The 27,994-nt window shown below is 39.1% G+C and overlaps 3 protein-coding genes across 11 annotated transcripts; all 3 read left to right on the top strand.

The window, feature by feature from the left end:
* The first annotated feature begins 157 nt into the window (after positions 1-157).
* Positions 158-19,783, top strand: LOC108983525. 8 transcript variants are annotated; one of them, XM_018955187.2, is made up of 7 exons: positions 158-301; positions 1,274-1,380; positions 7,219-7,288; positions 8,340-8,584; positions 15,281-15,397; positions 18,357-18,408; positions 18,982-19,783. In XM_018955187.2, exons 2-7 carry the CDS (start codon positions 1,279-1,281, stop codon positions 19,521-19,523), a joined length of 1,128 nt encoding a protein of 375 aa, XP_018810732.2. In that variant the 5' UTR covers positions 158-301; positions 1,274-1,278; the 3' UTR covers positions 19,524-19,783. The 8 variants fall into 8 exon arrangements, with proteins under 8 accessions (XP_018810732.2, XP_018810731.2, XP_018810730.2 ...); XM_018955186.2 differs by having other exon boundaries at positions 161-301; positions 18,976-19,783; XM_018955185.2 differs by having other exon boundaries at positions 161-301; positions 18,348-18,408.
* An 825-nt stretch (positions 19,784-20,608) lies between these two features.
* Positions 20,609-22,455, top strand: LOC108983528 (FHA domain-containing protein At4g14490-like). The gene has a single exon (XM_018955190.2). It carries the CDS (start codon positions 20,620-20,622, stop codon positions 21,886-21,888), a length of 1,269 nt encoding a protein of 422 aa, XP_018810735.2. The 5' UTR covers positions 20,609-20,619; the 3' UTR covers positions 21,889-22,455.
* A 3,935-nt stretch (positions 22,456-26,390) lies between these two features.
* LOC108983529 (transcriptional regulator SUPERMAN-like) lies at positions 26,391-27,799 on the top strand. 2 transcript variants are annotated; one of them, XM_018955192.2, is made up of 3 exons: positions 26,391-26,646; positions 26,764-27,077; positions 27,267-27,799. In XM_018955192.2, exons 2-3 carry the CDS (start codon positions 26,792-26,794, stop codon positions 27,485-27,487), a joined length of 507 nt encoding a protein of 168 aa, XP_018810737.1. In that variant the 5' UTR covers positions 26,391-26,646; positions 26,764-26,791; the 3' UTR covers positions 27,488-27,799. The 2 variants fall into 2 exon arrangements, with proteins under 2 accessions (XP_018810737.1, XP_018810736.1); XM_018955191.2 differs by having other exon boundaries at positions 26,764-27,799.
* The last annotated feature ends 195 nt before the right edge of the window (positions 27,800-27,994 follow it).

The raw sequence follows: 27,994 nt of genomic DNA, 5'->3' as shown, positions 1-27,994 counted from the left end.
TTTATTGGGCCTGCTTTAGGGGTTATTGGGCCTGCTTTAGGGGGAAGAGAGGGCCTTTTCCAAACGTGGGTTGGGTCATGACTCCTTGGGTCCGTAGTTTGTACGGACCGAATCTTGATGCTAAAGCCTAAAGTATTTCCTCCCTCCCTCTCTCTCTCTCTCACCTCGAATCGTTTCTGTCTGGGCCTTTTTGGCAAAGCACCGAACACGACGCTACTTCCGATTGCTCGGCACCACCGGTGGCAGCCCGCGTTCACCACTTCGCACAGAACCCTCCAACTCCGCCGCACCGCCGCACACGGTTCGGACCTTCTCCTTCTCCTTCTTCTCTCTGGCTTTTTACCTTTTCTGTTTTTCCAAATGGATTCAAAGGGAAAGAGAAGACTGGAGAGGTAAAGATGATCGAAAGAAACCGATGGGCCGAAATTTAAGAAAATATAAGGAGTATTTCTTTTTGATAAGTGAAAATAAAAAGAGAATTAATAGAGGGATGATTTCTTCGAGGGGATCGGAACTCCAATTGTGATTTAATATATGAAAAAAGGACTCCAAGGGGCCGTACGGAATCTGCATGCTTAAACAGAAGAAAATTGCACCCAGTTTAAATTCTACTTTGGAATGAAAATCAAAATTAATTCTTGCTGGTGGCTTAGGCGAACCAGGCTCTGGAAAGGATGTCGTTGTGCAGCGGGAAGTTTGCATTGATTGGTTTCGGTGTCTGTGAGATGAGCTGTTCTGCATTAACCACCGGTGCATTGATCACCAGTTATGCACCTACGACAAGGCCTTTGGGCGTTAAGCCATCTGTAGGGAAAATCCCAGGCCTCGTTCCATCACGGAACGCAACTGACCCTCTGAACAATCAAATTTTGATTTTAGCTAAACAATGGAAGATTGGTAATTTTCCTCAAAATGTTCTTGCCGAAAACATTTTTTAACAGGAACTATCATACATGATACAGTGAAACTAATGTACTCCTACTGCACGAAGGGTATTCTTTGTGGCCAGCATGCTTTGGTGGGTGAGACATGGTTTTCGTTTTAAAAAAAAATGAAAAATCATTTTCAATAGATGGCCGTAGTGTTGGTTTGTTACTTGGTTTGGGTTGAGATGCCTCTTTCCTCTCTCTTTGTGGCCAAAGATTTCTCTTATAAAAACACAAAGTGAGGAGCTTTAGCAATCACTCATATAATTATTGAATATTTTATGGTTTGGACCACTACGTCTATATGCCTTTCCTAGTTGTTGCTAAGTGAAGTGTTTATGTTGTAGCTTTGATGGACAATGATGAACCTGTTGATCTGCCTTTTGAAGTTGGTCAAATGACAGAGTCAAGATCATTTATGAAGGGATTTCGTGGTGCATGGTTCCAATGCAAGGTATTTTTCAGTTTTATGCACATTGAATAGTTTTCATCTACTGCATGTTTCTGACACCACACTAGCATCTCTGAGTCTTCGACAATTAATATATAATCAAATCCTACCTTTTTTTTTTATAAATAATAATATTATATATATATCAATAGGGGTAATCAAGTACACTGGACGTATACAAGAAAACACCTAGCCCATACAAGAAAGCCCCTAATGACCCAAAAATCCCATAAAACCTACTCAAAATACACCAAGCCTGAATTGGAATGAAATACACCTCCCCAACCCTAGCCTTTTGTTTCCATAAAACTAATCCTCTACCCGAACATCCCTATACAAGAGTGTCTTCACAATGCCCTCCCTTTATTCTTCCCTCGACTTGAGCTACCTCCCTTAACATCGTAGTTGATTGCACAAAAAAAGATGTTTTAACTCCCTGCTTTTCTTAAAATGTGATTTGGTTTCAAGCGTGTGACTTGCCTCAATTGTAGTGAGTAGAGTTTTAAATTGGTTTTCATATTTTCCCTGTTCTTCATCTGAAAGCCTCAAGATTTGCTGAAACCCTTTAACTTTATTCAGAATTCAATCCAATGGTGAATCTGCTATATCGTTTAACGGAGGAATAGAAACCAAAGGTACGACATTATCCCCAGCCACAGTACCCAACTGCACTCCCGATTCTAAACCTTCCCACACGAGGCACCAACGACAAACCGCTAGTTTCCTTCCTGCCATATTGTTGCTCAACAGCTATATGGTTGTTGTCCATTGTTTCATTTCCGACCGTTTCATTTCTGCATTGATGATTTTTGTTTGTAATTATGTCACTTTTCGAAGGATATGGGGAAAAAATGATAGCTTTCTACCGTTTTTTACTGAACGATCATATAGTCATTATGGATTTTTATTGGTGCAAGTTTTTCCCTAAGGATTTCTTGTCGGAAATTGTCTTATTTAATCTTAAAGTTTGCATTGAGAGTCAAGTGTCCAAGTATAGTGGCCAGCCTTTGAAAATTCATGCTTGAGACTTGAGGTTTGGGGCTAAACTACAAATTTCCTTAAATTTGGACTTAATGTAAATTTCATCACTAATTTGGTCTGCTTAGCCTGCATTTTTTTTTTCAAATTCAGTTCAATGTGATCCCTCCAACCCTAGTTAATAATTGGACATCTTGTAAGTATAACATGAAACTGCACATGAGGTGGATTGTGAAATGCTGACAAAGTTTTGATATCGCAACCTTAACTTAATTTTATGAAAAGTCGTGTTTTTAAGCTTCAAATGTATGTGACTAACTGGAACATAGGAAAAAGGAACTATTTTTATTCACTATTTTTATGGTTGAGACATCTAAATATAGCTGAAAGCATGTGTGAAAAAGATTAAATAATGAAGAGTGGAGAAAGTAGGCTTTGGTGATATAGGGTCAACAATCCACCCAATGCCCAACAATCATCTTTATATCTCATTTATCTGCAAGAGGAACACTCAATCTTGATCTCTGGTGCCATATTATGTATGAAACACATCGACCTTCATCAAAACCTATTAAAATGACCCCTTATTATACATGAAAAAACCTAATGCAAATATTTCGATTTTGCTCCTATAACGTGAAAACTCACCAAGGTAGGGTCCTCTAGATCCACCCCTAGAGAGTAAACTCTGGCTACACGATGCCATATTTGGAATGGCTAGGGAAACTTTATGGTACAAAATCGAATGTAGAAGATCTAAATCTATGGTTCAACTGAAGCCCGCCTTTTGATCTAGGCTTCACCTTGATGGGTAGATACTTTGCATTATCACTTCTGTTTCATTTGTTCTAAATAGGTAAATAAATAAATGATAAGATGCAAGCCAAAACAAAAAACAAAATTGGGGTGGAGATGAGGAATTAGAGGATAGGGTGTAGGGAGGGGGTTTTGGGGTTTTTCCTTGCGGAAGATGTGTTGGGCTGTTAGAGCAATGTGGAGGGTGGGTGGAGGGTATGGTATTTGACATTTTTCTTTTTTATGACATCAATGAAGACAAGGTCCTGTTTGCTGCAAAGATTTAAGATCTTTGAGTGAGTGGGTGGCGTTGGCTAGATACAATTTTTTGGGGTCATCGATGATTCAATGAAGATAGGGTTGATATGCTTCGTGAATAGGTGGAGGGCACTGAGGGACTGGTGATGGAGTTGGCAGGAATGGAGGTCTCAGAGTTGAATGGTTTTGGGATGGATTAATTAGAGGGAGTTGAAGAGGTCTGGTTAGACATTTTGGATGTAGACAGGTGGAGCTTCATATTTGCATGTGCCTCTTACCTTTAATTTTTCTAGTAAAAAAATTTAGCAAACCTCAGTATGATATTATGATGCAATTTTGGATCTCAGAAAGTCTCAAGTGATATTTAATGCATGTCTAGTTAATTGATGTGGATAGAGGGATCACATTGAATGGAATCTAAAAGTAAGTGGAATTGATCAAATTAGAATTTTAAGGGCCGAATGGATAACAAACCTGAACTTGGAGGAAGCAGTATGTAATTGTAACACCCCGCTTTCCAAAAAGGCATTTTAGAATTTTCGGGGAGTTAGTGTGCTACTACTAAACTTAAACTTAAAAGCTTTTCTTTTTAACAAAGTGCCAAATGCGAAAAATTTTCTTAAATAAAACAAACTTCAATAAATATTGAAAATCCAAAATAAAGTTTGCGGAAGCACTTATTTTAAAAAAAAATACGAAAATCTCATGTGCTTATCAAAATAATTTATTTAAACCTTAAACCATAAAACTAATCATAGCATAATTTGTCTAGGCCTCTGCTTCGCCTCCCGGGGTCAAGTCCTGTCCTGCAGTCTCATCCTCATAAATGTCATCACCTGAGTGGTTTAAACACATAAAAATATACAAAAATGAGTCGAATACTCAATAAGCAACACATCATATAGTAAACATAATAAACATAAGATTTATTGGAAAACGTGCATACTCACAAATACATATTTAATTAACATGAACATGAACTTATCTTTCACTTATCATAGGCCGTTACCCACTGTTGACCCCCGTGAGTTAGGGTTAGCAAATCTAAGTAGATTCCAATTCCGCCCGTGGCTACGGGTTGTGGAATCCATACATAAGGAAGACATACTGGGTGCACTACCAGCATGCACGACCTGGCAATGCAATATGTCCATAACATAGGTACCGTCTTCATATCATAACATAGGCCGTTACATATCTTATCATAATCATACTTGTATACTTGTCATTTCATAGATTTCAAAAGAAATCACATATATACTTGTCATATCATATTATAGATTTCAAATGAAATCGCATTTTTTCATCAATGTCGTTATACATGTTTTCTCACATAAAATCATGACTTTTCATAAATAATTTTATGCATAACCCTCACATAAAATCATGCATGATTTTTCATAATTATTTTAATGCATAAATGATCACATAAGATCATCAATATTCATAAACCTTCAAATAAAACTATGACTTTCATAAAATATTTTAATGCATAAATCTTCACATAAAATCATGATTTAGGTACGTAAAAAGGGCTTCCAATGAAGGGCATACATGCATAATATTTTTATAAAAAGACAAGCAGTTTACCGTACATACGTGTAAGGGTATGATCATGTTACTTACTTTGCAACGCTAATCTACTATTTTCAACGCGTAGTCGGTCGCCTATAAAAAATAAACACGCAAATATTCATAAATTTCTAATGAAACTTGTGATTTTATTTAAAATCTAAACTATTAAAATAACCTCTATTTCCTAAACCTAAAATCCTCAAAAACTCTAAAATATTGCCATTCTCCAATTATTTTACCTTTCGTATAATTTCACAATTTATTAGATGATTAACTTTAAAATACTATCAAATTGTTACTATAGGAATCCATAGACCCTTATATCAACACTAATTGAGCAGGGGTGCCCTTGTAATTTACCATAACACACTTCCTAATATCAGTGATAAACTCTTACGGAATGGCCTTACTCGAGAGGTAGTGGCAGTGGCTTACCGTGATCAACAACTAGTGGCGGCTTGTGGCTAGGCACGGTGGCAACTCCGACGAGTGGCGGCTATGCAACTGAGAGAGAAGCAATGGGATCGTTCGGCGATGGTTCACCATGAGGGACAAGTCGGGTTTGAGGCGATGGTGGCGTTGGCTAGCACAACCGAGCTGTGGCTGTGACGTGTGGCCGTTTCCGGCGGATGTGGTTGCTGGCGAGGGAGAACGCACACTCTGTTTTTGGTGAGAAAAAACAGAGGCTTTTGGTGGTGGTGCAAGGAGGTTTGCAGTGTTGGTGCTGGGCGGTGCTAGGGCAGCACAGGGGTGGTTCTGTCTTCCTTGAGGTGGCATCGGCGTGTTCTGGGCAGTGGTGTCGCCGTGGGTGATGGTTGGTGCCATGTGGGTGTGTGGGTTTGGTTTTCGTGGTAGTTCTCAGCAGAGGGAAGAGCGGCTTGCAGGAATAGGCTCACGGTGGAGGAAGGCTGTGTGCTCGTGGCTTACGGGGTGTGGTGGTTCCGTCGACGTAAGTGGTCTGGTTTATGGAAGGAGGCCAATTTTTATGCTTTACGTGGGGCTGGGTAGTGCTAGCGCACGGGTTCCATTGTGCAGGTGGCTCTCAGTTGCTTCTTTCTTGGACGTGGCCTGGAGGCCGTGCATGAAGTGGAGGGCAGCGTGCAAGGGCTTAAGGAGTGCGGCTTGCAGTTTTGGTGAGTGTAACATACATATATATATATATATGATTGAGAACCCAAAAGAAAATCTTAGATAAAAAAAGACGTGAATGTGCATGTGTGACTAACGGAGAGAGACGTGCATGGCTTGAAATTCAGGGAGGAAAATCAGTTAGGGGTTGTATTATGAAGAGAGATATAAAATGCTAACAGTGTTTGGAGTCTAACACTAACGCATTTGGAATTTTTTAAAAAAATGAGCCTTATCTCTAGCTTTAAAAATTAAAAAAAAAAAAAATTATCAAATAATTCTCATATGGGCTTTAACTCATTTATTGATCTTTTAAAAAAAAAAATTATCCATAATTTATCCCTAAAAATATAGGATTAGGTCGTTACAGTAATTTAGCCTTAATTTTCTACATATCATAATATGTGCAACCAGACATATATAGGTCTACTCGCAATCTTGGAGGTGTTATCAAGCACAGTATATGAACCAATTTTGCGTTGTTTGTCCCTACTGTCTTTGGCTCATTAAAAAGACATATCAACTTTCAAGGATTAGATGGCAAGGAATCTTTATGAGAGACAAAGGATGAGCCTGTGGTGGATAAAAGCATTACATCTGACCCTGCTTTATCTTTCTTTTGTTGGTAGATATGTGTTAGGGACCTTGTTTATTCTTAATGTGAGTTGAGAAAGTGGTGAGCTGTTTGAGTTTGCCAACCACACAAAGAATGGTCATAGAATGCAATTTTGATTCCTGATATTGGCTATAAGAGATTCTTTGATTTTAATTGACAGGGAAGCATGCTAGTCGAATCTGTCTGCTGGATTCTATTTCTCTTAGCCGTTGGTTTTTCTAATCTTCTTAGACTATCAGATACCTTGCAGCTTTGCTGAATAGACTACTTGTAACTTAGAAGAAAACTCCTTTTACCACCTGCTAGGTCCATGGTGTCTACTACTCTTCTTATGCATGATGTTGAATGATAAGATCATTTCTTTAACTTGAGATGAAGCTTGTCTCTTTGCTTAAGTGTGTGTGTGTGTTTTTTTTTTTTTTTAAAAGTTAGACCACCGTCTAATAGATAAATATTTCATTCCGTTTAATATTCCCTGGCCTTTCCATCAGATAAAGGAGATTGGTTTAAGAAAAGGTCAGATGGGGCATCAATTAGAGTATGTTGACTTTCCTGATGAAAGTAAGTATTCTATTCTGGTGCATGTGACTTAGTTTACCATTGGGTAATATAGTTTTTCTTCTCGAGGTCATGCACTTTCAAATTTTATCCTCTTGAAATGAACATTTTGAAGTTTCCTTTTTCTTCTTAGAATTCGTCTGTTAGCACTTGCAGAGAGTTTTTATTTTTATTTTTTTATTTATCAGTAAATAAGAGCTTAATTAAAAATAGGCATAGCCAAGTACATGAAACATATACAAGAGCAATGCCTATGCATCAATGCCTAAAGATACAATGAAATCATGTATGTTCATGCCATTGAAATTTATTACAATCAACAAATGGAATAAAGTATTAAGAAAAAAATGGTCTAAGCTCGTCCATTGTCTGTTCATGATCCTCAAAACTCCGACCATTCCTCTCCATCCATATGCACCACCATAAACAAATAGGAGTCATCTTCCACATAGTTGCTATTTGAGAGTTACCTCGGATGCCACACCAGCTGGCTAGAAAATCAACTACCCTTCATGGCATCACCCAATGGAGCCCCACTCTAGCAGAGATATCATTCCACAAGCTCATGGCTACATCACAATGCAATCATAGGTGATCCATGGACTCCCCATTTTTCTTACACTTATAGCACCGATCCAATACAATGATTCAGCATTTCCTTAGGTTATCTAAGGTAAGAATCTTCCCTAATGAAGATGTCCATGCAAAGAAAGAAGCTTTTAAGGGGGCCTTAGTCTTCCATATTTTCTTCCATGGGAATGGAGTTGTAGATTGTGTCATAAGATAATTAAAAAAAAAAAAAAAGAAATATTGTGTCACGGGCGTGAACCCTCACCTTGATTTACAAGGGGTTGGGGTCGGGTTTAGTGTATTTCGGGTTGTTTTTCACTGGTTTTTTGGGTCATTGGGGTCAATGGGCAATGTGTTTTCTTGTATACATCAGTGTACTTGGTTATTCCTTTTCTATATATATAATATTTTTACTTATAAAAAAAAACTTTGTTTCTTTTTTCTGTATGAAAAATAGTATTATTCTGTTTTACTTGGTTTGCAGGAATAAAATGGACACAGTTATATCAAAAGCCTAATAAGTCAAAGGAACTAAAAAAGCAATTGATGGTTCGTCCTCAGTTTCCTCGCATCTATCGTGAAAGTCAAATGCCTGATGTCAGTACCATCTTGGAAGTGGCAGTCATTGTTGTTGACTCGTGGCAAGTTGGGCATTTGGTGGATTGGTGGACCGATGGTTGCCATTGGTCTGGAAGAGTAGTTGAACTATTGGGAGACGATAAAGTAAAGGTAATTTTTCTATTCCTGTCTATCCATCTATACCCTCTCTGTATTGAATGCTGAACTTCATTTCATGGTTAACCGTGAGATGATTTGTGCAGGTGTGCTTTTGTCTTTGCGAAAACTGATCTTTTTTATGTATAGCCAATTGCTTTTTTATTTTGTTCGCTGAGAAATGTATGAGATGGAACAATCCTCTATCTCCTTACCATTCAGTCTAACTACTTGATCAGTGTTTATCTGCCTTGATGTTATTTGCTTACAGCTCATTCCATCACCAGCCAAGTCTGTTATTTGTTTATTAGCAATGACTAATCAAATCTCAATTTCTCATCAACTTCATTGTGAATTTGGTTTTAATGAATTGTCATCTCTTTAATTCCATTCTCAGGCTAGTCATCTATAGGTGCAATTATACCTTAACAAGAAGTGAGGAGAGAGAAACACTCGTAAGAGAAATACTTTCTCGTCGTTGCATTGGCCGGCGAGTGGCTGCTCATCGTCGGCACAATCAGCATTGCCGAGCCCTGGTGATCTCACGGAGGGTTGTCCGGAGCTGGTCATCCCGCTGGCGAGAGATTATTTTTTCGTAAGGCGTACTACCCGTAAGAGAGAGATTCATTTTGCCGTAACCTTGGCCGACGAGTGGTTCCCGGCGGCACAGAAAAGACCGACGGACCCCGGCGTCTACGTCGTGGGTAGTCCAGCGTGTGATTCTCCTTGTGTATGTGATTTTTTCTCTCTGTACGCGGGAGAAAAAAAGTAAAAAAATTTCTTTTCCCTTGTTTTGCCGTCGAGGATGGTGGTTGGTTAGTTTTATAAACTCCATCGACGTTGGCTAAGATGGGAAGCACAAGGGAGCTTGTCATTGAATCAAAGATTTTCTCCGTCGTGAGAGAAGGAGGTCTGGTATGTATCACTGAGAGAGGTAGGAGGTTTAAGCAGAAGTTATTGATGGGGCTGAGCACTGCTCAGTGGCTTGAGAGAGTTTTGGAGGAGAGTGAGATAGGTGAAAGAAAGGATTATTACTCGTCAATAAGGGAGGGTTATCGGAGTTTCATTGAGCAGAGATGCTCAAATAACCGTGGTAGATTCTTGGAGGTTGCGGTGTTTGCTGAAGGGGGTCGTCGTAGCTTCATTATTATTCCTGAAGAAGAGGGAGGAAGGGGATGGAGAAGAATGAGGGAGGTGCTGAGGGAGGTCACCCAGGTGGTTAGAAAGAGAGCCGGGTCTGGTGGCGATGTTCAAAGGAGGCAGTGTGGGGAGGTGGCACATTCGAAATCCTATAAAGAAGCGCTAACTTCGTTGGTGTCCTTCGCGCCAAGAAATGGGGCCGGCGGGGGAGGATATGATGGTGAAGAGTCTCGAGTGCCTCAGGGCTTCTTTCGGGAAAGAGAGTGTGAAAGAGATGTGCGGGAGGTACACTGCATGGTGAGGGAGGTGCAGTTGCAGTTGGGGAATTTGCAGAGGGAAGTGGCCAAGTTGTTGAATATTGTCGGGGATGGTATGGAGATGGGCGAAACAAGGCGTTTAAGGGGAGGAAAGGTGGAGGGACTTTCAAGGGCCAGCAAGGGGCCGACAAGGGACTCGTATAATCGTTTGGGTCATTATGGGCCGAGACTAAGCCAGGCTCGTGACCTTCACGGACAAGGATGGAGGGCTGTTAGACCGAGGCCCAATCCTAGGGCCCGAAACGCTGGAGGCCTAGGGCAGTCGTCGCGGGCGGAGGAAGGAAGCCTTCTTCGTGGGAGCTGTTGCCGCGCCGCCACCAGAGGGCGGTAGACTTGCCGGAATCCTTGTCGTGACGACCTCAGAAGCCGCCGATGAAGGTGGTGGAGCAACATGAGGGTGGGATGAATATCAGGCGACAAAACAGAACGCGATAGTTCTAGAAGTGGACCTTCCACCACCACCGAGTGCACTTCCCCCTTCGGGGAGTGCACAGAAATTGCCGACGGAGTGTGGGGGAGGTGTCGAGGGTCCGATGAGTGCTCCTGTGTTGTTTAACGATGTTGTTTTTATTAGGGATAGTGAAACAGGGGACTCGGCCAGTGAAGACTTATTCCTTTCTGATGAGGAGAAATCCGGAGGCTTATTCAACAACTCTGTTGGGGAAGTGGGTTTGGTATTAGGAGAAGAACAAATGGAGGAACAACGGGAATTTTGAATGCAAAATCCTATCCCATTGAAGTGCTTGTTTCCATATCAGTCGAGTGCATCAGGCTGGCTGTTTGACACAGTAAAAGATATTCAGTAATTGGTGGGTTTGAAGTTTGAAGGTTATGAGGAGTAGTTCATGGCATTACTCACGGCTATCGAAGTGGGTCATCAACAACAAAAGAAAGTTGGATCCAAGAAACAACGTGAACTCAGGAGGTTGACTTGGTCAATGAACTCTGAAGGTAGCTCTAGCTGGGAGAGGGGACTAAAGGAAAGGGGCTGACCTTTCCCAAATGAAACCAAAATTTGTTTCATGGAATGTCCGCGGTCTAAATGAGCCGAGTAAGCGTCTTCAAGTAAGAAACTTGTTGCAAGGGTGGAAGGCGGACATTGTTTGTTTACAAGAGATGAAGTTGAAAGTTATTACTACAAGAATTGTTAGAAGTTTATGGAGCTGCGCTCACGTGGAGTGGGTACATTTGGTAGCTAATGGGGCCTCAGGAGGTGTTTTGGTGATGTGGGATCAAAGGGTAGTGGACAAAAATGAGGAGTTTATTGGTTCATTTTTGGTAGCATGCTCGTTTAAAAGCGTTTTGGATGGCTTTTTGTGGGCATTGGCAGGGGTTTATGGTCCAAATTCAGACAATGATCGTAGACTATTGTAGGATGAACTAGCCGATGTATACAGTTGGTGGGATGTTCCATGGTGTATTGATGGAGATTTCAATGTTACAAGATTTCCTAGTGAGAGCTTTGGTAATAGAAGATTCCGCTCAGCTATGTCTGATTTTTTGGAATGTATCTTTGAGTTGAATGTAGTGGATCTACCAATGGCGGGGGGTTTATGCACGTGGGCTAATAATCAGACATGGTCTCGACTAGATAGATTCTTAATTTCCCCTGGGTGGGAAAGTCACTTCCCGGAGGTTTGGCAAAAGAGATTGCCTCAGATATGTTCGGATCATTGGCCTATAATGTTGGATTCTGGTGGGATTCAAAGAAGACGTCGGTATTTAAGTTTGAAAACATGTGGCAGGAAACGAAAGGTTTTGTCAATAGGGTCGAACAGTGGTGGTCATCTTAACATTTTTAGGGCACTCCAAGTTTTTTGTTGGCGGGTAAATTGAAAGCTCTAAAATAAGATTTAAAATTGTGGAATAGCCAGTCTTTTGGGGACATCGGGGAACACAAGAAAACCAATACAAGGGAGATCGCAGAAATGGAAAGGCTACAAGAGTCCAGGACCTTAAAACAAGAGGAATTAGCTAAAAAGTTATTGCTGGTTGTAGATCTTGAGAGGATCGTTCTTTTAGAAGAGATATCATGGCGGCAAAAGTCGAGAGCGTTATGGTTGAAGGAAGGAGATAGATGTGCTAAGTTTTTTCACAGGGTAGCCGATTCTCATAGGAGATCTAATAATATTGCGATGCTGAAGATAGATGGGGCAGATTGTAAGGATGAGCAGAGAATTCATGAGCATGTAGTTGGGTTTTTTGAACAACTACTTACCGAGCAGGAGGGTTGGCGATCGAAGCCTGATGGGCTAGCTTTCGACTTTATTGGACCTATGGATGGTATTCGTTTGGAGAGGCCGTTTGAGGAGGTTGAGGTTTTCGAAGTGGTGAGGAAGATGGCCAAAGACAAGGCTCCGGGTCCTGACGGGTTTTCTATGGATTTTTTTCAAACATATTGGGAGGTATTAAAGGATGATCTCATGAAGGTATTCCAAGAGTTTCATTCGGCTGGACAATTTGAGAAAAGCCTAAACGCCTATTTTCTTGCTTTGATTCGGAAGAGGGTTGGGGCTGAGGAGATCAGGGAGTTTTGACCCATTAGCCTAGTAAATGGGGTTTACAAGATCCTCTCTAAGGTACTTGTGAATTGCCTCAGTGAGGTAGTGGGAAAGATAATCTCAAAGCCTCAAAAAATGTTTTTGTAAAGGATAGACAGATCTTAGATGCGGTTCTTATCGCAAATGAATGTTTGGACAGTAGACTGAAAACTGTCAATACTGGGATTATTTGCAAACTAGATATGGAGAAAGCGTATGACCATGCTAACTGGGAATTTTTACTTGATCTCCTACGGAGGTGTGGATTTGGGGAAAGATGGAGATCTTGAATCCGTTGGTGTATATCTACGGCAAAATTTTCAGTTCTAATAAATGGAAGTCCAACATGTTTTTTTAACAGCACACGAGGCCTTAGACAAGGAGATCCGTTGTCTCCATTATTGTTTGTTATTGTTATGGAGGCTTTGAGCAGAATGATCTCAGCCCTGGTTGCAAATGGATGTGTGAATGGTTATTCTATAAGATCCCCGGGTGGGGGACTTATTAATATTTTGCATTTATTGTTTGCAGATGATACTCTTATCTTCTGTGAGGTAGATAATAATCAGATCCGTGTATTAAAGGCCCTCCTTCTTTGTTTTGAAGCAGTTTCAGGGTTGAAAGTGAACTTGGATAAATCAGAGATGGTGCCTAGTGGAGGTGTGCATCGTCTTAGACAGTTGACTAATACTCTGGGGTGTAAGATTGCTTCATTCCCTATGACATACCTTGGTCTTCCATTGGGGGCCACCTCGAGAGCGGCTTCTATATGGGATATAGTGATTGAGAAAGTAGAGCGTTGATTAGTAGGATGGAAGAGATTGTATCTGTCAAAAGGCGGTAGGATTATTTTGATAAAGAGTACGTTATCTAACTTACCGACCTATTTTTTGTCTTTGTTCCCTATCCCAGCAAATGTGGCGGTTTGCATTGAGAAACTTCAACGAGATTTCCTGTGGGGAGGATTGGGTGAAGAGTTTAAATTCCACCTAGTCAAGTGGGAAAAAGTTTGCAAACCTATATTTTCTGGTGGTTTGGGCATCATAAATTTGAGAATCTTTAATCGGGCACTACTTGGAAAATAGTTGTGGAGATACCATAAAGAACCTTAGGCTTTATGGAAATTGGTGATTGAGAGTAAATATGGTGAATTATGGGGGGAATGGTGTACCAATGAAGTGAGTGGGGCATATGGTGTGGGTTTGTGGAAACATATAAGAAGAGGATGGGGGGTCTTCTCCAGGCACACAAGATTTTGTCTTGGAGATGGGAATAGGATAAAATTTTGGTATGATACTTGGAGTGGTAATGGTGCTTTAAAGGATCTTTTTCCTGTTCTTTTTAGGGTGGCAAGTGCTAATGATGTCTCTGTGGTGGAAGTTATGGTGATAGAGGGGGGAACAAATTCAATAGAATATTAATTTTAGCCGGGCAGCACATGATTGGGAAGTGGACAGTTTTGCAGCTCTTTTCAGCCTCTTGTATTCACTCAAACGTAGTAACCATCAAGCTGATTTACTGTGGTGGATACCCACCGGAAAAGGTTTATTCTCGGTTCGCTCGTATTACAAATCTCTGTCACAAGAATCTTCAACTCAGTTCCCTTGGAAAAGGATTTGGAGACACAAGGCGCCTCTCAAAGCAGCGTTTTTTGTGTGGACTGCTTCTTTGGATAAGATCCTCACAACGGATAATTTGAGAAGACGAGGGGTGATCATCGCAGATTGGTGTTGCATGTGCAGGAACGAGGGTGAATTAGTTGACCATCTTCTACTACATTGTGATATAGCTCGAGGGATTTAGAATGAAGTATTTAGAATATTAGGCTTGGGGTGGGTTATGCCTGAGTTTGTAGTGGAGATGTTGGCTAGTTGGACAGATCTAAGAGGTAACCAACAGATCAAGGCTGTATGGAAGATGATGACTATTTGCGTCATGTGGTGTTTATGGTAGGAGCGCAATGAACGGACGTTTGAGGACAAAGAAAGATCAATGGAGGAACTAAATGCTTTCTTTTTTAGAACTCTTTGTACTTGGGCCATTGCCATTAACTTTAATGGCCAAGATTTCCATGATTTCCTTGTTTCTAATGCTCCTACTTAGCTAGGACATTCTTTGTACTGAACATGGCTTTTGCCTATTCTTTTATTAATATACTTACACTTATAAAAAAGAAAAAAAATTCCATTCTCAAAGATCACTTTTTGAAACAGTTCTGAGGGCATGAGAAGTAGAGCAGGAATTATTTTTCTTTGTTTTGTTTATCTGAGTTGGGAACAGGGCTTGCCATTCTTTGAAAAGGGGTTGGCTTAATGTAGTTTTATAAAAATATTTCTAGATTTCTTTTTTCTCTAATTGTTTTGCACTCTGAACTTAAAATATTTCCAGATAACAGTAACTGACAGGTGGTGACCTTCCTAAGGTACTTTGGCAGATTCTGTTTTGTATTATCAATTCTGAGGGTGACCAACTAGTTACATCCAGTTATTGTTTTAGGAAGTCTAGGGGAAGTATTTTTTTTTATAACATATACTATCAGTTTAAAAGTTACATGTTACTAATAAGCATTAGTTATTAGCCAGAAGGAAAAACGAAAGCCTCAGTAATTCTATTTTTTCAAAGTAATGCTGTCCATATAAATGTTTGAGACAATTTTTACTACCAGATACATTGCTAATTTGTTTTTCTTGTTTTGTATGTTGTTCCTTTTCTAGGTCGAGTTGTTTCCTCCTCCTATGGGTGAAGGACTATCATATGAAGCCTCATGCAAGGACCTACGCCCTTCGTTAGATTGGACACCAGAATGTGGCTGGACAGTGCCTATTCCTTTGGTAACCTTCCGTACTCCTGTATTTTCACTTTGTATTTATCATCAAAGTTTTCCCTATAGTACAATTTGATATCTCCTCAAAGTCCTTCCTAATTTCTAGAATCCTTAACAACTGTTAGAACCTTTTTGTTTTTATTTCCAAAAATCTATCAAATGACAAAAAGATTGGCTTTAACAATATATATGCCCAGAAAAATCAGGAGATGCTCAGAATTAATGCATCTATGCTGGCTTATTTGCTTAGTGGCTATTTTGGTTGTCCAACGTATCATCACCAGTTGGACAATCTGACTGACAGTATTTAGCCTATAAAATTGTTGAATGAGGTCCTTCATTGTACTGCACCCACAAGACAAGTATACGTTTATCATTTCTCATCTGCATGCAGCAACCATTGGAAATATGAACATACACCTCTGTCGCTATGATTTATTTTCTTTCATCAAGTCAATAGATGATACCATGGATGGTGTTAGATTTCCGTTCTTTTATGGGTTTAGTTGCTCTGTTTAGTCTGTCTGTTTTTGAAAAATAGGTCCCCTGGAGGAGGAATTCTTCATCTCTCTTCTGTCCCCAAAAAGGGCCTTGCTATAAACTATTCTTTTTATCTAATTTTTAATCAAGTAGATGTAAAATACATCATATATCATATTTTTTTTACAAGTAAAGTTAATTGTATTAATAATAATAGGCATAGCCCAAGTACACAAGAGGTACCACCTATTTAGGAAGTAGAAATGGAAACAAGAAATGGCAGGGCCTCAGGCATAACCCAGGCTAACTATAACCTTCTGAATACATCTTCCCATAACGCTCTAGCAACCTCACAATGCAATAGAAGATGATCCATTGTCTCATCACTTTTTTTGCACATACAACACTAGTTCACTATAATCACCCTGCGTTTCCGTATGTTATCCATCGTCAAATTTTAGCTAGAAAAGCCTTCCAAGCAAACAATGCCGCTTTGGGGAGTGCCTTATTCCTCCAAATCCTTCTTCATGGAAAGTCATTGTTCCGTGGTTGTGTGAGAGACTTATAGAATGAGCGAACCAAGAATGTACCTTTTCCTACAGGTACCCACCACAACATGTCAGTTCCTTGAGTGCTCGGTCTCATGGAGTACAAGGGTCTAAAAAGGTCCGAAAAACTGCCAACTTTCCAATCTTGGGCCACCTTAGTGAAACTCACATTCCATTGGACTATGTCACCATATATCTCCGTAAAGTCAGCCACTGATGCTTCTTTCTCACATGCAATCCTGAAAATTGAAGGAAGTGAGTCTTTAAGGGCGTTATCTCCACACCATAGGTCAGACTAGAATTTTATTCTAGAGCCATCTCCCAACACAAATCTAGTGTGACGAGCAAATATCCCCCACCTTCTTTCTTCTATCCCCCTCCTACACCCCCCCCCCAAAAAAAGTGAAACTCACATTCCATTGGACTATGTCACCATATATCTCCACAAAGTCAGCCACTGATGCTTCTTTCTCACATGCAATCCTGAAAATTGAAGGGAATGAGTCTTTAAGGGCGTTATCTCCACACCATAGGTCATACTAGAATTTTATTCTAGAGACATCTCCCAACACAAGTCTAGTGTGACGAGCAAATACCCCCACCCTCTTCTAATGTGCTTCCCATAAACCCCACGTACCTCCCTAGTGCAAACCCCCCACCCCGCCCCCGGGGCCAAAAAAAAAAAAAAAAAACCTCTATACTAGTCAATCACCAACTTTCATAAAGCTTTTTGTTCCAAATTATAGCACCACAACCATTTCTCAAGTAGGGTCCAATTGAATACCCTCAAATTTCTAATTCTCAGCCCACCAAAAGAGATTGAAGAGCATACATTGTCCCACTTAACCATGTAGAATTTGAATTCATCCCCCAGACCACTCCAAAGGAAATCACGATGAAGTTTCTCAATACGGGTTGCCACACTCGTTGGAATTGGGAACAAATATAAGAAATAAGTTGGTAGATTTGACAGAGTGCTCTTGGTGATCCTTTCACATTATGATAAATACAATCTCTTCCAATCTGCCAATCTACGTTCAATCTTTTCAATTACTATATCCCAAATAGTTTTGGCCCTTGGGGCAACCCCCAAAGGAAGACCAAAGTAAGACATGGGGAGAGAGGAGACCTTACATACTAGAAGATTAGCCAACAACCGGATGTTGCAAACGTTACCAACTAGGACCATCTCTAATTTGGCCAAATTCACTTTCACCGGATATAGCTTCAAAACAAAGTAAGAGTGCCCTCAATGCCCGAATCTGGTTTTGTTCTGCCTCACAAAATATCAGAGTATCATCTGCGAACAACAAATGGGAAATGTTAAAGGTACCCGTATTGGCGTCACCAACCAAAATTCCAGCGACAAAACCACTGTTAACCAAGGCAGAGATTGTTCTTCACCGTTGATATGCAGCACCTGATCCAATAGCATACCTCTCTCCAAATCCACACCTCCCAAGCAAGTATAGTAGGACATTCCAGTTGATGTGATTGTAGGCCTTTTCCATATCCAACTTGCATAAGATAACCCAGGTTGCCAGGTATTAATCTACTATCTAGGCATTCATATTTTAAAGAACTTTTAACCATCATTTTAATTTTGAATTTGAGGTAATAACTCTTTGTTCTGTCATAAGCGAAAATGACACTTCTTGGGAGCGTTTTCAATGGATTGTACTTGTGTATGCATTTATAACAACACATCTGTAATGTTAATTTTTATGTTGTGCCTTGTATCTTGATATGGTTGAATCATGATTGATATGGTTGAATCATGACACATGATACATTTTTTACTAAGTTCAAAAAATTTAAATTGTTTGCATGTAACTGATGCCTTGCTTGTCAATGAATCTTGTATCTCGTAGGGTAGATACTTATTATTTGTTTAATTATTTTTGTATTACTTATGTTTGCAATGCCCAGTGGTTGCAGGAAAATGGAAATGTTCATTCTTGTGCTCGGATTATTAAGCCCTTCAATCAAGGTAAGGATTCTGTTTTTATATTTAGAAGGGAAAAAAAGGTCCGCAGTTTAGGGACTGACTAAATCAAATTGTTACCTAAGTACATAATTGTTCTCGCAATTGCATTTGAATTTTGGAAACTTCACAATTCATAATCAGAACTCGTTATTTCTATTTGGGGAATGCATTTGCAGTTAAATCATCTGCATTTGATGTTTAGTGCATATCAGATACTTTACTCATATTTATGAGCGGGATGTCACCCTTTGGGCAGGATTTCCTGTCTATATCGATAATATTATAACCATAGCTTAAAAACCAGACCACTGAAAGAGTGAAAAAAAAAAATGGTAAGATCGAGGTTTAGATCAGGTCCAACCGTGGGTCAACCAAAGCTGCGATGAAGTACAACAGTTGTCTTGTGGTGACCCGATAGTAGTTCTGTGCAATTGGACTTGTATAGTTGGAAGTATGTGATTAGTTAATTTGATCATGTTGCCACTTGATCGTTTATCCATTTCTGTCATGCTTCCTTTCGGTTTCTTTAATGACATGGTTTTAGACTTGAATTTGATTGGCATTGGATAGTTACAGAGGTTCCTGGAAATTTGATGGCCCGTAACGATGACAAAGGAAGAAAGGAGGTTCAGGCTGCAGCAAGAGCATCACTCGAGGGTAATACTTCTTCTTCTTCACATATTTCTGAAAGCTTATCACAACCTCCAGATGGATTTGAACGAATGGCAAAGCGACCTTGGAGCATATCAAAGGATACACGTACATCAGAAACAAATTTCGAGTTAGATATGGTAGATACTGGCATTGGAAAGACCAGTGGCTCTGATAGTGTTTCAAGTTCACATGTTAGAGACGCACCAACTGATACGGTGGGAACTGCAGCTGGGAAGGGTAAAAACAATGACGCTGGATCTTCAAAGAAGATGAAACACGGAAGCATTTCTTTAAATCCCATGTGTTCTGACACAGTAGAAGCTGCAGTTATGGACCTGGAGGAACTTTTGAACAAAATCAAATGGGCTAGAGCTATTTTGGAGTTTGGAAAACCACTCTCAGGTACCACGCAGAATCCTTGGAAATTTCTGGAACACAGGGCATCATCATCTACACCAAAATGAGCGTTAAATTTTATTAAAAGTGAATGTTTACATCATGAAACTACCTTTAGCCTTTATCAGTGGAAGTTTGATGTTCACTTTTTTGTGACCTTGGTTAGGTGCGTAGAATCTACTTGATGATTAAGCCTGTAATTGCTGTTAATCTTTAAAAACTTTAAATTAGGTAAATGCCAGACAAGTAGGTTTGTAAATATTTTCTTGTTTTGCAATGATAAAGTTTTATTGCTTAAATCAAGACTGAGTTGGGATTTACACTTTTATTGAATTGAGTGGTAAATATGACTGATCAGGAACAGTACTCATACAGCTGAGAAAGAATCAAAACCGGTAATGCCAACTTGTAAATATGGCATCTTTTATGTATGCTCCTTTTCATTTAGATGCTGTCATTTTATGTCACACTTAATGATCCTATCATATTTTAAGTGATTATTATTTAAGCGGTGGAAAATTTTATTTGAAATGTGTCATGTCATCAAGTACAACTATATAAACTAAGAATAAGATGAAGAGTAGTGTTATTTGATCATATATATATATATATATATATATAGGAAAATACTCTAATTACAAAGATATTACATAAAGATACACAAATTGATGTGACTTTATATGATTTGTCAGATTATAAAATAATAAAGTAGATCTAACGAATTAGATGAAATCATATCAGTTTGTGAGATTATTTTTGAATAATTCGTTTGTGAATATAGTAGTATTCATATATATATATATATATATATATATAAATGGGTGGTGGCATATATGCTTAACCTATTTTGATGAAAGAACTTAATTTGATCAAAGTCATTTTTCTATAATTTTCTATGAAATAGATATTTTAAAATTTAATTGTGAAATAAATATTTATTTTTTATTAATAAAATAGATTTTTTTTTTCTTTTTTAAGGTACCATTTTCTTGATATATTTAATAGGGTAATATTTTCGTAATGTCACATTTTATCCTTAATTTGATATTTATAGTCATGAAATGGGATAAAATGTTTCGATCTCAAAAAATATATTTACAATAATACGGCAGAATTTGATTTTAAAAAAAGAAAGATTTACAAAGCAGTCAACCCGGTTGAAGGATGACATCGGGTCAGGTCAATCATAGGGTTGAGAAGGAGCTGCCCGTTTCAATCTTTCAGAAGCATTTCAAATTCACTGAAACAATGGAACCCCCGCCACTGAAGCTCGTAATGCTCCGAGGCCCTCGCGAGGGCGAAACCTTAGAATTCCGACCCTGTGCCACCGTCCGAATCGGCCGTCTCGTCCGGGGCAACACCGTCCCCATCAAGGAGGTCGGCATTTCCTCCAAGCACCTCTCCATTGAGTCATCCTCTTCTGGGTCAGGCAAATGGATCCTTCGCGATCTTCACTCCTCCAACGGCACCCTCCTCAACGCCACCAAGATCCTCCCAGACTCTCCCTATGATCTCCGCGATGCCGACTCCATCAAGATCGGCGAGTACACCTCCATCTTAGTCAAGATTGACGGCCACAATGAGAGCCAACTGAGACGGAACCCCAGGCGCCGGGCCGCCGAGAAAGACAAGGCGGAACCGGTGGCAGAGAATCAGGGCCCGAGGGTAAAGGCTTCTATAGAGAGCGAAGCTAAATGTGATGAGAAAGGTGAGGACTTGGAGACTGGGAATAGAAGGAAGGGTCGGCCGAGGAAAGCTAGGGTTATGAAGAGCGAAGACGTTGCTCAGGAACTTCGTTATCAGGAGCCTGAGAATGTGGGGCCCGTGGAAGAGAAACCGTTACGGCAAACAAGTACAAGGCGCACACGGAGTGCAAAGATCAAGGAATCTGGGCCTTTAGAACCGGTTCTCGAGAAGATCCCAGAGAATTTGAGTGGAGAAGTTGAGGTTAAGGGTAAGAAGAACCGAGTCGGGGCGAGAAGAAGGAAGAATTTATGCGAAGAGTCATTGAATTTCGTTCGAGTTGATGCTTCGGAGAATAAGGGAAACGTGGAAGAGACAAATTTCGAAGAAAACATTATAACCGATGTTGACAAAGGCGCTCCGAGTGGAGTTGATGCTTCAGAGAATAAGGAGAATGTGGAGGAAACGAATTCCGAAGAAAATGATAGACTGGATGTCGATAAAGGCGCGGGGACCGGAGTTGATGATAAGGTGGAACGGGGGGCTAGTTCTGGTGTCAAAGAGGAGGAGGGGCTGGATTTGGAGAAGATGACGCTTGGGGACTGGTTCGATTATTTGGAGGTGCATTTGCCCAAACAGATAATTGATGCGACCGAGGAGATGATTGACGGTATGAGACAGAAAGCTAAGAAAGTTCGTGAGTATATGGTGGAGCAGAGGACTGAGAGGGGTAAAGTGCCAGTGCGATAGACCACTCCTCAGTTTATGTGGTAAATTGATAGTTCAATCGGCTTCATCTTTTAAATGTATGTTGCGCAATATCTGCAAATATGTTTATTTGTCCTTGAGCTATGCATTTCGCAGTTAACAATTTGGATCATAAAATATATTTAGTTGGTAATCTTCTCTTGGAGTCAAGGAGAGCGCAAACTCTACTGTGAAAGATCATTAGGAATCTAGAAGTTCTTCCCAATACAGGAATATAGGCACCTAGTTAAGACTGAAGTAGACAATATTTGGAGCCATGGGGTGGCTGTGTAGGGTAGCATGTGCTTTGTGATTTGTCATGCCTGCAACTGTGGTCGATCTATTGGCTAGCTGGACACTTCCGAGAGGAGTCCCACAAATCAAGGCTGTGTGGAAATCCCGATCTGCATTATGTGGTGTATATGGCAAGAACGCAATGATTGGACTTTCGAAAACATGGAGTGGTCACCAGAGAACTTAGATCTTTATTTTTCCATATTTTATTTCTATGGGCCATAGCTTTAGAATTTAATGGCCTGAATTTTCATGACTTTCTAGCTTCCATTACTTCGACCTAGATAGGTTTTATCTCTTGTATATCATCTTGTATACTTGGGTTTTGCCTATCTCTATTAATAATATTATTGATTACTTATAAAAAAAAAAAAGTGTAGGGTAGCTATGCAAATAAATCTGGAATTTAGGTGAGGTACTTGCAAGGCTCCTCAGGTCCTACCATGGTGACTGGTATAATTTTCAACAGCATATTTCGGATCTGAAAAACTTCACTGTTATTTTTATGTTGGTTTGAATCCAATCAATGTAATTGGCAAACACTGTCATGGATATCATGTTCTACATGCCAGTGTCATCGAGGTTTAAGTCCTCAATGCCATGATCGAGAATCTCATGCAGTTAGGTGTTATGAGCCACAACGAGAGTACTTTATACTGGATTAGAACATATAAAAACTTATATTTGCATATTATTGACATCCCTACCATTACCAAGCTTCTACCATGGACTGTCTACTGGTTTGGTTGATACTAGACTTCAGTGTCATTAGTTAACTGTAACTGTCTTCATGTGCAGATTCACTTCAGTGCTAGTTTGATTAGATGGTGCATGAAATTATGGTAGCTTGAAACTCTCCCAAGTGCTAATTTGTAGTGATAGGGTGAGATTGCTAGTTTACTTGTTTTTAGTTGTGAGCTTATCTTTCTTGGCCGGAAGGCTTTAAGTTTTCATTATCCATTTAAATCTTACTTGTCGGGAAAAAAAAAAGTTTTCATCCGTCTCAATAAAAGAACTAGTAAGTCGTGTGTATGAGAAATAGATTCCATGAAGTATCTTGTCTCCACAATATCGTGGTTTGGTTGTATAATTTGCATGTGATCTGTGCGTTCTGTTTCTTCTCTAGAACTCATGAATATCAGATGTCAACTGTATACTCTGCTTTGGGATCTTGGAAATTGAGGAAAGCATGAGGTGGGATTTCAAGTTGTAAAGGGGCAAATGTTATATTAGCTTAAACATGAATACAATTCATGTGTACTTTGTTTGGGAATGGATGGCTCCAACACACGCGCCTGCCTGTAGTGTTTATGTACCCCTTGAATACAGGTTTATTTGAAAAATATGCTCGACTCTCACTTTTTGACACGTCTACTCTGTTTCTTTGCCGATCATTTTAATCAAAATGAATACTTCTTGATGTCAGAATTTCAAAAGCCAGCGAGAGGTTCCCGTATGATTTTATATTATAGTTCACGTTTATTACCTGACTTAGCGTGATGTGAATTGTGATATTTAATTTACAGTAAAAATATGTAATAGATTAAATTGCATCAATTTGTAAATTTATTTTAAGTATTTTTCTAAAATAAACCTCGAGGACTGCGCTAAAATGGGTTGGATGAAAGCTTACTTCGTGAGCTTATGATTGTATAGAAAGATGGGCTGGACTGCAGAGCTGAGCTTGATGCGCTTAAATTCAAGTAGGCAAACGTCCAATATCATTAAAATTTAGGGAAGCGGGTATAAAGATGAACCTTATATCCTCCTCCTCAATAAAGTCCCTTGCCCTCGCTCTAAAGATATATCAACCAACATGTTTTTTGTTATTATCGTTTTTATAAGCTCTTAAGCAAATTGTTTAATTATGTGAGAAGAAAAGTTCAGTTTAATGGAGCTACAGGCACGACCTGTCTAACTCGTGTGGTTATGATATGTTGTAGTGTGTTATATTTTAATTTTGGCAGAATACAATGAAATAAGCAATTGAATTTAGAGTGCCGTACGTGTTGATTTGATGCAAAAGGGTGCTTCCCTTGATAAGTACTTGTAACGAAGGAAATGAGATTATGGCTGGTTCAGATAGTGAGATGAAATGATTTTAGATGAGTTGAATAAAATATTGTTAGAATATTATTTTTTAAAATTATTATTGTTTTAGGATTTGAAAAAATTAAATTGTTTATTATATTTTGTCTGAAAATTTGAAAAAATTATAATGATGAGATGAGATAAGATGAAACCATTTCTAAATCTAAACAAGGAAAAATATGTATTTTAGTAACATAGTAATAAATTAATAATGAATATTGTCTATATTTGGCAGCACGATATTGATAAGAGGATAGCAATATGTTTAAGAATTAACCCATTTAGTCACAACTAGCTATTTTGCTCCAAACTATGTGGTACAATACCCTCTCCAAAGTTGATGAGACAGCATGCAACAAAGGTATTTGATTCTCGTACCGCAATTAGCAAAACCTCATTTAGTGATCTATGCCCTCTCTTTCTTCAGTGTCTCTAGGCTAAAGATAAAAATAGATACAGTTATCATTATTTTTTATAATTTATATATTAAGTTTGATTACTATTATATATGTGTGGCTCAAGCTGCTTTTCAAACTGATCATCTGGGAAGAAGAGACGACACGACACGGCCTTGTGCAACTGCGGGTAAACCCTGCAATTTCGGCTGTTGAACCTTATAAAACCAGAACCATATTTTGCACTGCATGTTTGCATCTAATTGGCAGATAGTGATCTCTCTCACTGAATCTGGGCTGAATGTGGGTAAGATCTTTTGTCTAAAGGGATTGACTGATCAAGCTCTCTCTATTTTCGGCCGGAAAATGGTAAAGCAAAATCTTGGGTGCACTGACTCACTGGGATTTGCTTTCTATGGAATAGCAGCACCGCTCTTGACAATATTCTACTATGTTGTTAAGTTTGTAATTGTACAACTTTTAATTCCTTTCGGCTGAAATATGACATTTTCAATCATTCAATGAAGCTGTAATTTACACGTACAGCCTCACTATTCCATAGAAAGCAAATCCCAGTGAGTCAGTGCACCCAAGATTTTGCTTTACCATTTGAGTGGTAAAGTAGCATTGGAAAATATTACTCTCATATTGTCAAAGGGACCTGATCAGACTTGCTTTCAGTTTTAGAGGGTTGCTTTGTTTTACGTTGACATGACTTAGAGCTAGTCATGTACTCGACGTTGAAATGATATCTTTATGTAGGGAGTAGGAGTACTCTATCAACAAGTCGTTTTCACAAATTTGTTCCATTCACTATATATACATGCAAACATACATATATATATATATATTTAAAAAAAAAAAAAAAAAAAAGAGGACGGGACCCTAATTTTATTGATTGTCCTCACTTGTGGCGGAGGGAAACCGTGGTTACAAGTACGAAAATAGTTTATATATATTTATATATAAAGATACATACATATATATATATATATATATTTATATTGTTTATATAGTTTATCCCTCACGAAAATTGGTGTGTAAAACATCATGAAATTGGTTGGATTAGCAACTTCCGATTTTGTTACTTGGATCAAGTACTATACATATACAAAGCTTGTTTGATTAGAAGAGTTGGCCATAAATATGATACCGTAGAGACAATAACTATAAAATTTAATTAAGGGAAGACAAATACTGAAAACAAAAGTAGCCCATGTAATTTGCACGTTTTATAAGTATATTTAGTACCGTTCTAGCTAGCATATCCCAACCATTGAGTGCATCCGGCCTTCAGAGGGTTTTAACTTTTAACCAAAGCTTTTCACATTGGTGATTATCATAATTTGTGATACTATTATTACTTATTGTCGAAGGGTACTTATAAGTACTGATCATGATCAGAGAATTAGAACATGCTTGATTTTATTGTATGCATTAATTACACGTGTTCAAGATTAATTAATCTTGTTCTGTGACTTACTTAATTTTTCATTGAAGTGGAGACGAAAAAAAAAAGAAGAAGAAAGAAACAAACAAATTTCAACGACAGATTAGCTGGAAATCAGGTGCTCTCTCTCTCTCTCTCTCTCTCTCTCTCTCTCCCTCCTCTGACTTTCCCTGACATCACCCAATCAGGGTCCGACGTATACCCAAGCTCATCATAATGACCGCCTCATCTTCTCCCAGTACTCTTTAGCTTCTTTAGAGCTGTTAATTAAACAGCATTACTGTAGTTGGACACAAATCAAAGAGAAGTGAAGGATGTGCTAGATTTGGCAAAAAGGTATAACTCTGCCAGGCCGAGGTTCCATATGTAGTAAGTTATTGCCACAATATTTTGGACATTTCAGTGGTACCCTCCATTGGATTATAATTCAGCTTTGCCTTGGGAATTTTAATGGGCTCTGCCACAAGTTCAAATTGATACTCCCTAAAATTCTCACAATCTAATTTTCTGTCAACAGCATTTTTTCTCCAGGTCAGCCTCCTATTAACTCTCTCTCTCTCTCAACTTTTGAGAGATCAGGTGTTGTTCTCTTTCCTGAATATATAATATGATATGAACTAACTGTTATTGTCTTTTTTATCTTGCTAGCTTGCTCTGAACTGAATCAAAAGCAACCATGGAGAGGAACAGCTTGAGCAACAGTTTGAAAGATGGCAGTTTTGGCACTAGAGCCATTAAAGACCCCATCAACATGAACATGAATAACAACGTGCCTAAAGATTCGGTGAACTGTGGTAGCCAAAGCTACGGAGATCATTATGTTAATGGGTTTTCATGGCCTCCGAGATCTTATACATGTAGCTTCTGCAAAAGAGAATTCAAATCTGCTCAAGCTCTGGGTGGCCATATGAACGTCCATAGGAGAGACAGAGCCAGGCTGAGGCAGTCACCCCCAAGGGACGGTCAGCATCCTTTTCTTAATCTTAACCCTAACCCAAACCCTAAGTTCTCATCCTCATCATCATCAAGAAGGCAGCTTACACCATTCTCTGTCCCTTTACCTTCTTTAGTTTCTCCTCCTCGTTCGTCATTAACTTTACCATATTCTGCTTCTCTGAGTGAAGGGAAAAAATGGGGTACTCTATTTGCAGGTAGCCTATTTGACTCTTCTAGTCCAAAAGGCATGGCCTTAACTAATACGAAGAGTGAAAAATCATATAGTGGTGGCGAAGAATTTGATGGGTCCAAGAAAGGGGGCGGGTGCAAGATTTTCAAGAAGCCTGATCAGATTGTCAGATTAGACTTGGAGATCGGTCTCCTCAGTGACTCAAAGGAGGATATAGATTTGGAACTTCGATTGGGATGCTCTTAGATGGATCAATGAACATTCTCAGAATCGGTTTTTTTTTTTTTGTTTCCCTTGACTAATTGCACCAATTCACTATCTGAGATTCTGAGAAGACCAAATAGCGATCGAGATCATGTAATATGCATAATATTTTTTATCTGAACAACGTTTTTTCCAATGTATTTGGCATCATCATGTATTTCCTATTTTATACATGGGCGCTTATATGTATTGCCAATAATTGGCTGATGAAATACTACTACTACTACATGTTCTTTTGAACTTATTTTCAATTCAATGATTTCTTACGTATATAAATATGGCTAAGAGATTGAAATAGTTGCCATTCGATCCATCAGATTTGTTGTTTTCTTCTGTCTTCTTTGTAAGGATTCGGCTTTAAGTTTTGTTTGACTGATATTGTCATCTCATCACGTTTGTTTATTCGCGATAGATCGATCACGCGGAACTTTTCCACACAATAATCCAGAATGTCCTGATCTTTCTTTTCTTTGTTTTTTTGTTCATTCT

Source organism: Juglans regia, chromosome 12 (genome assembly GCF_001411555.2).
Source record: "Juglans regia cultivar Chandler chromosome 12, Walnut 2.0, whole genome shotgun sequence".
Lineage (NCBI taxonomy): Eukaryota > Viridiplantae > Streptophyta > Magnoliopsida > Fagales > Juglandaceae > Juglans > Juglans regia.
Note: the sequence above shows the minus strand (reverse complement) of the source record. Positions and strands in the feature narration are given on the sequence as shown.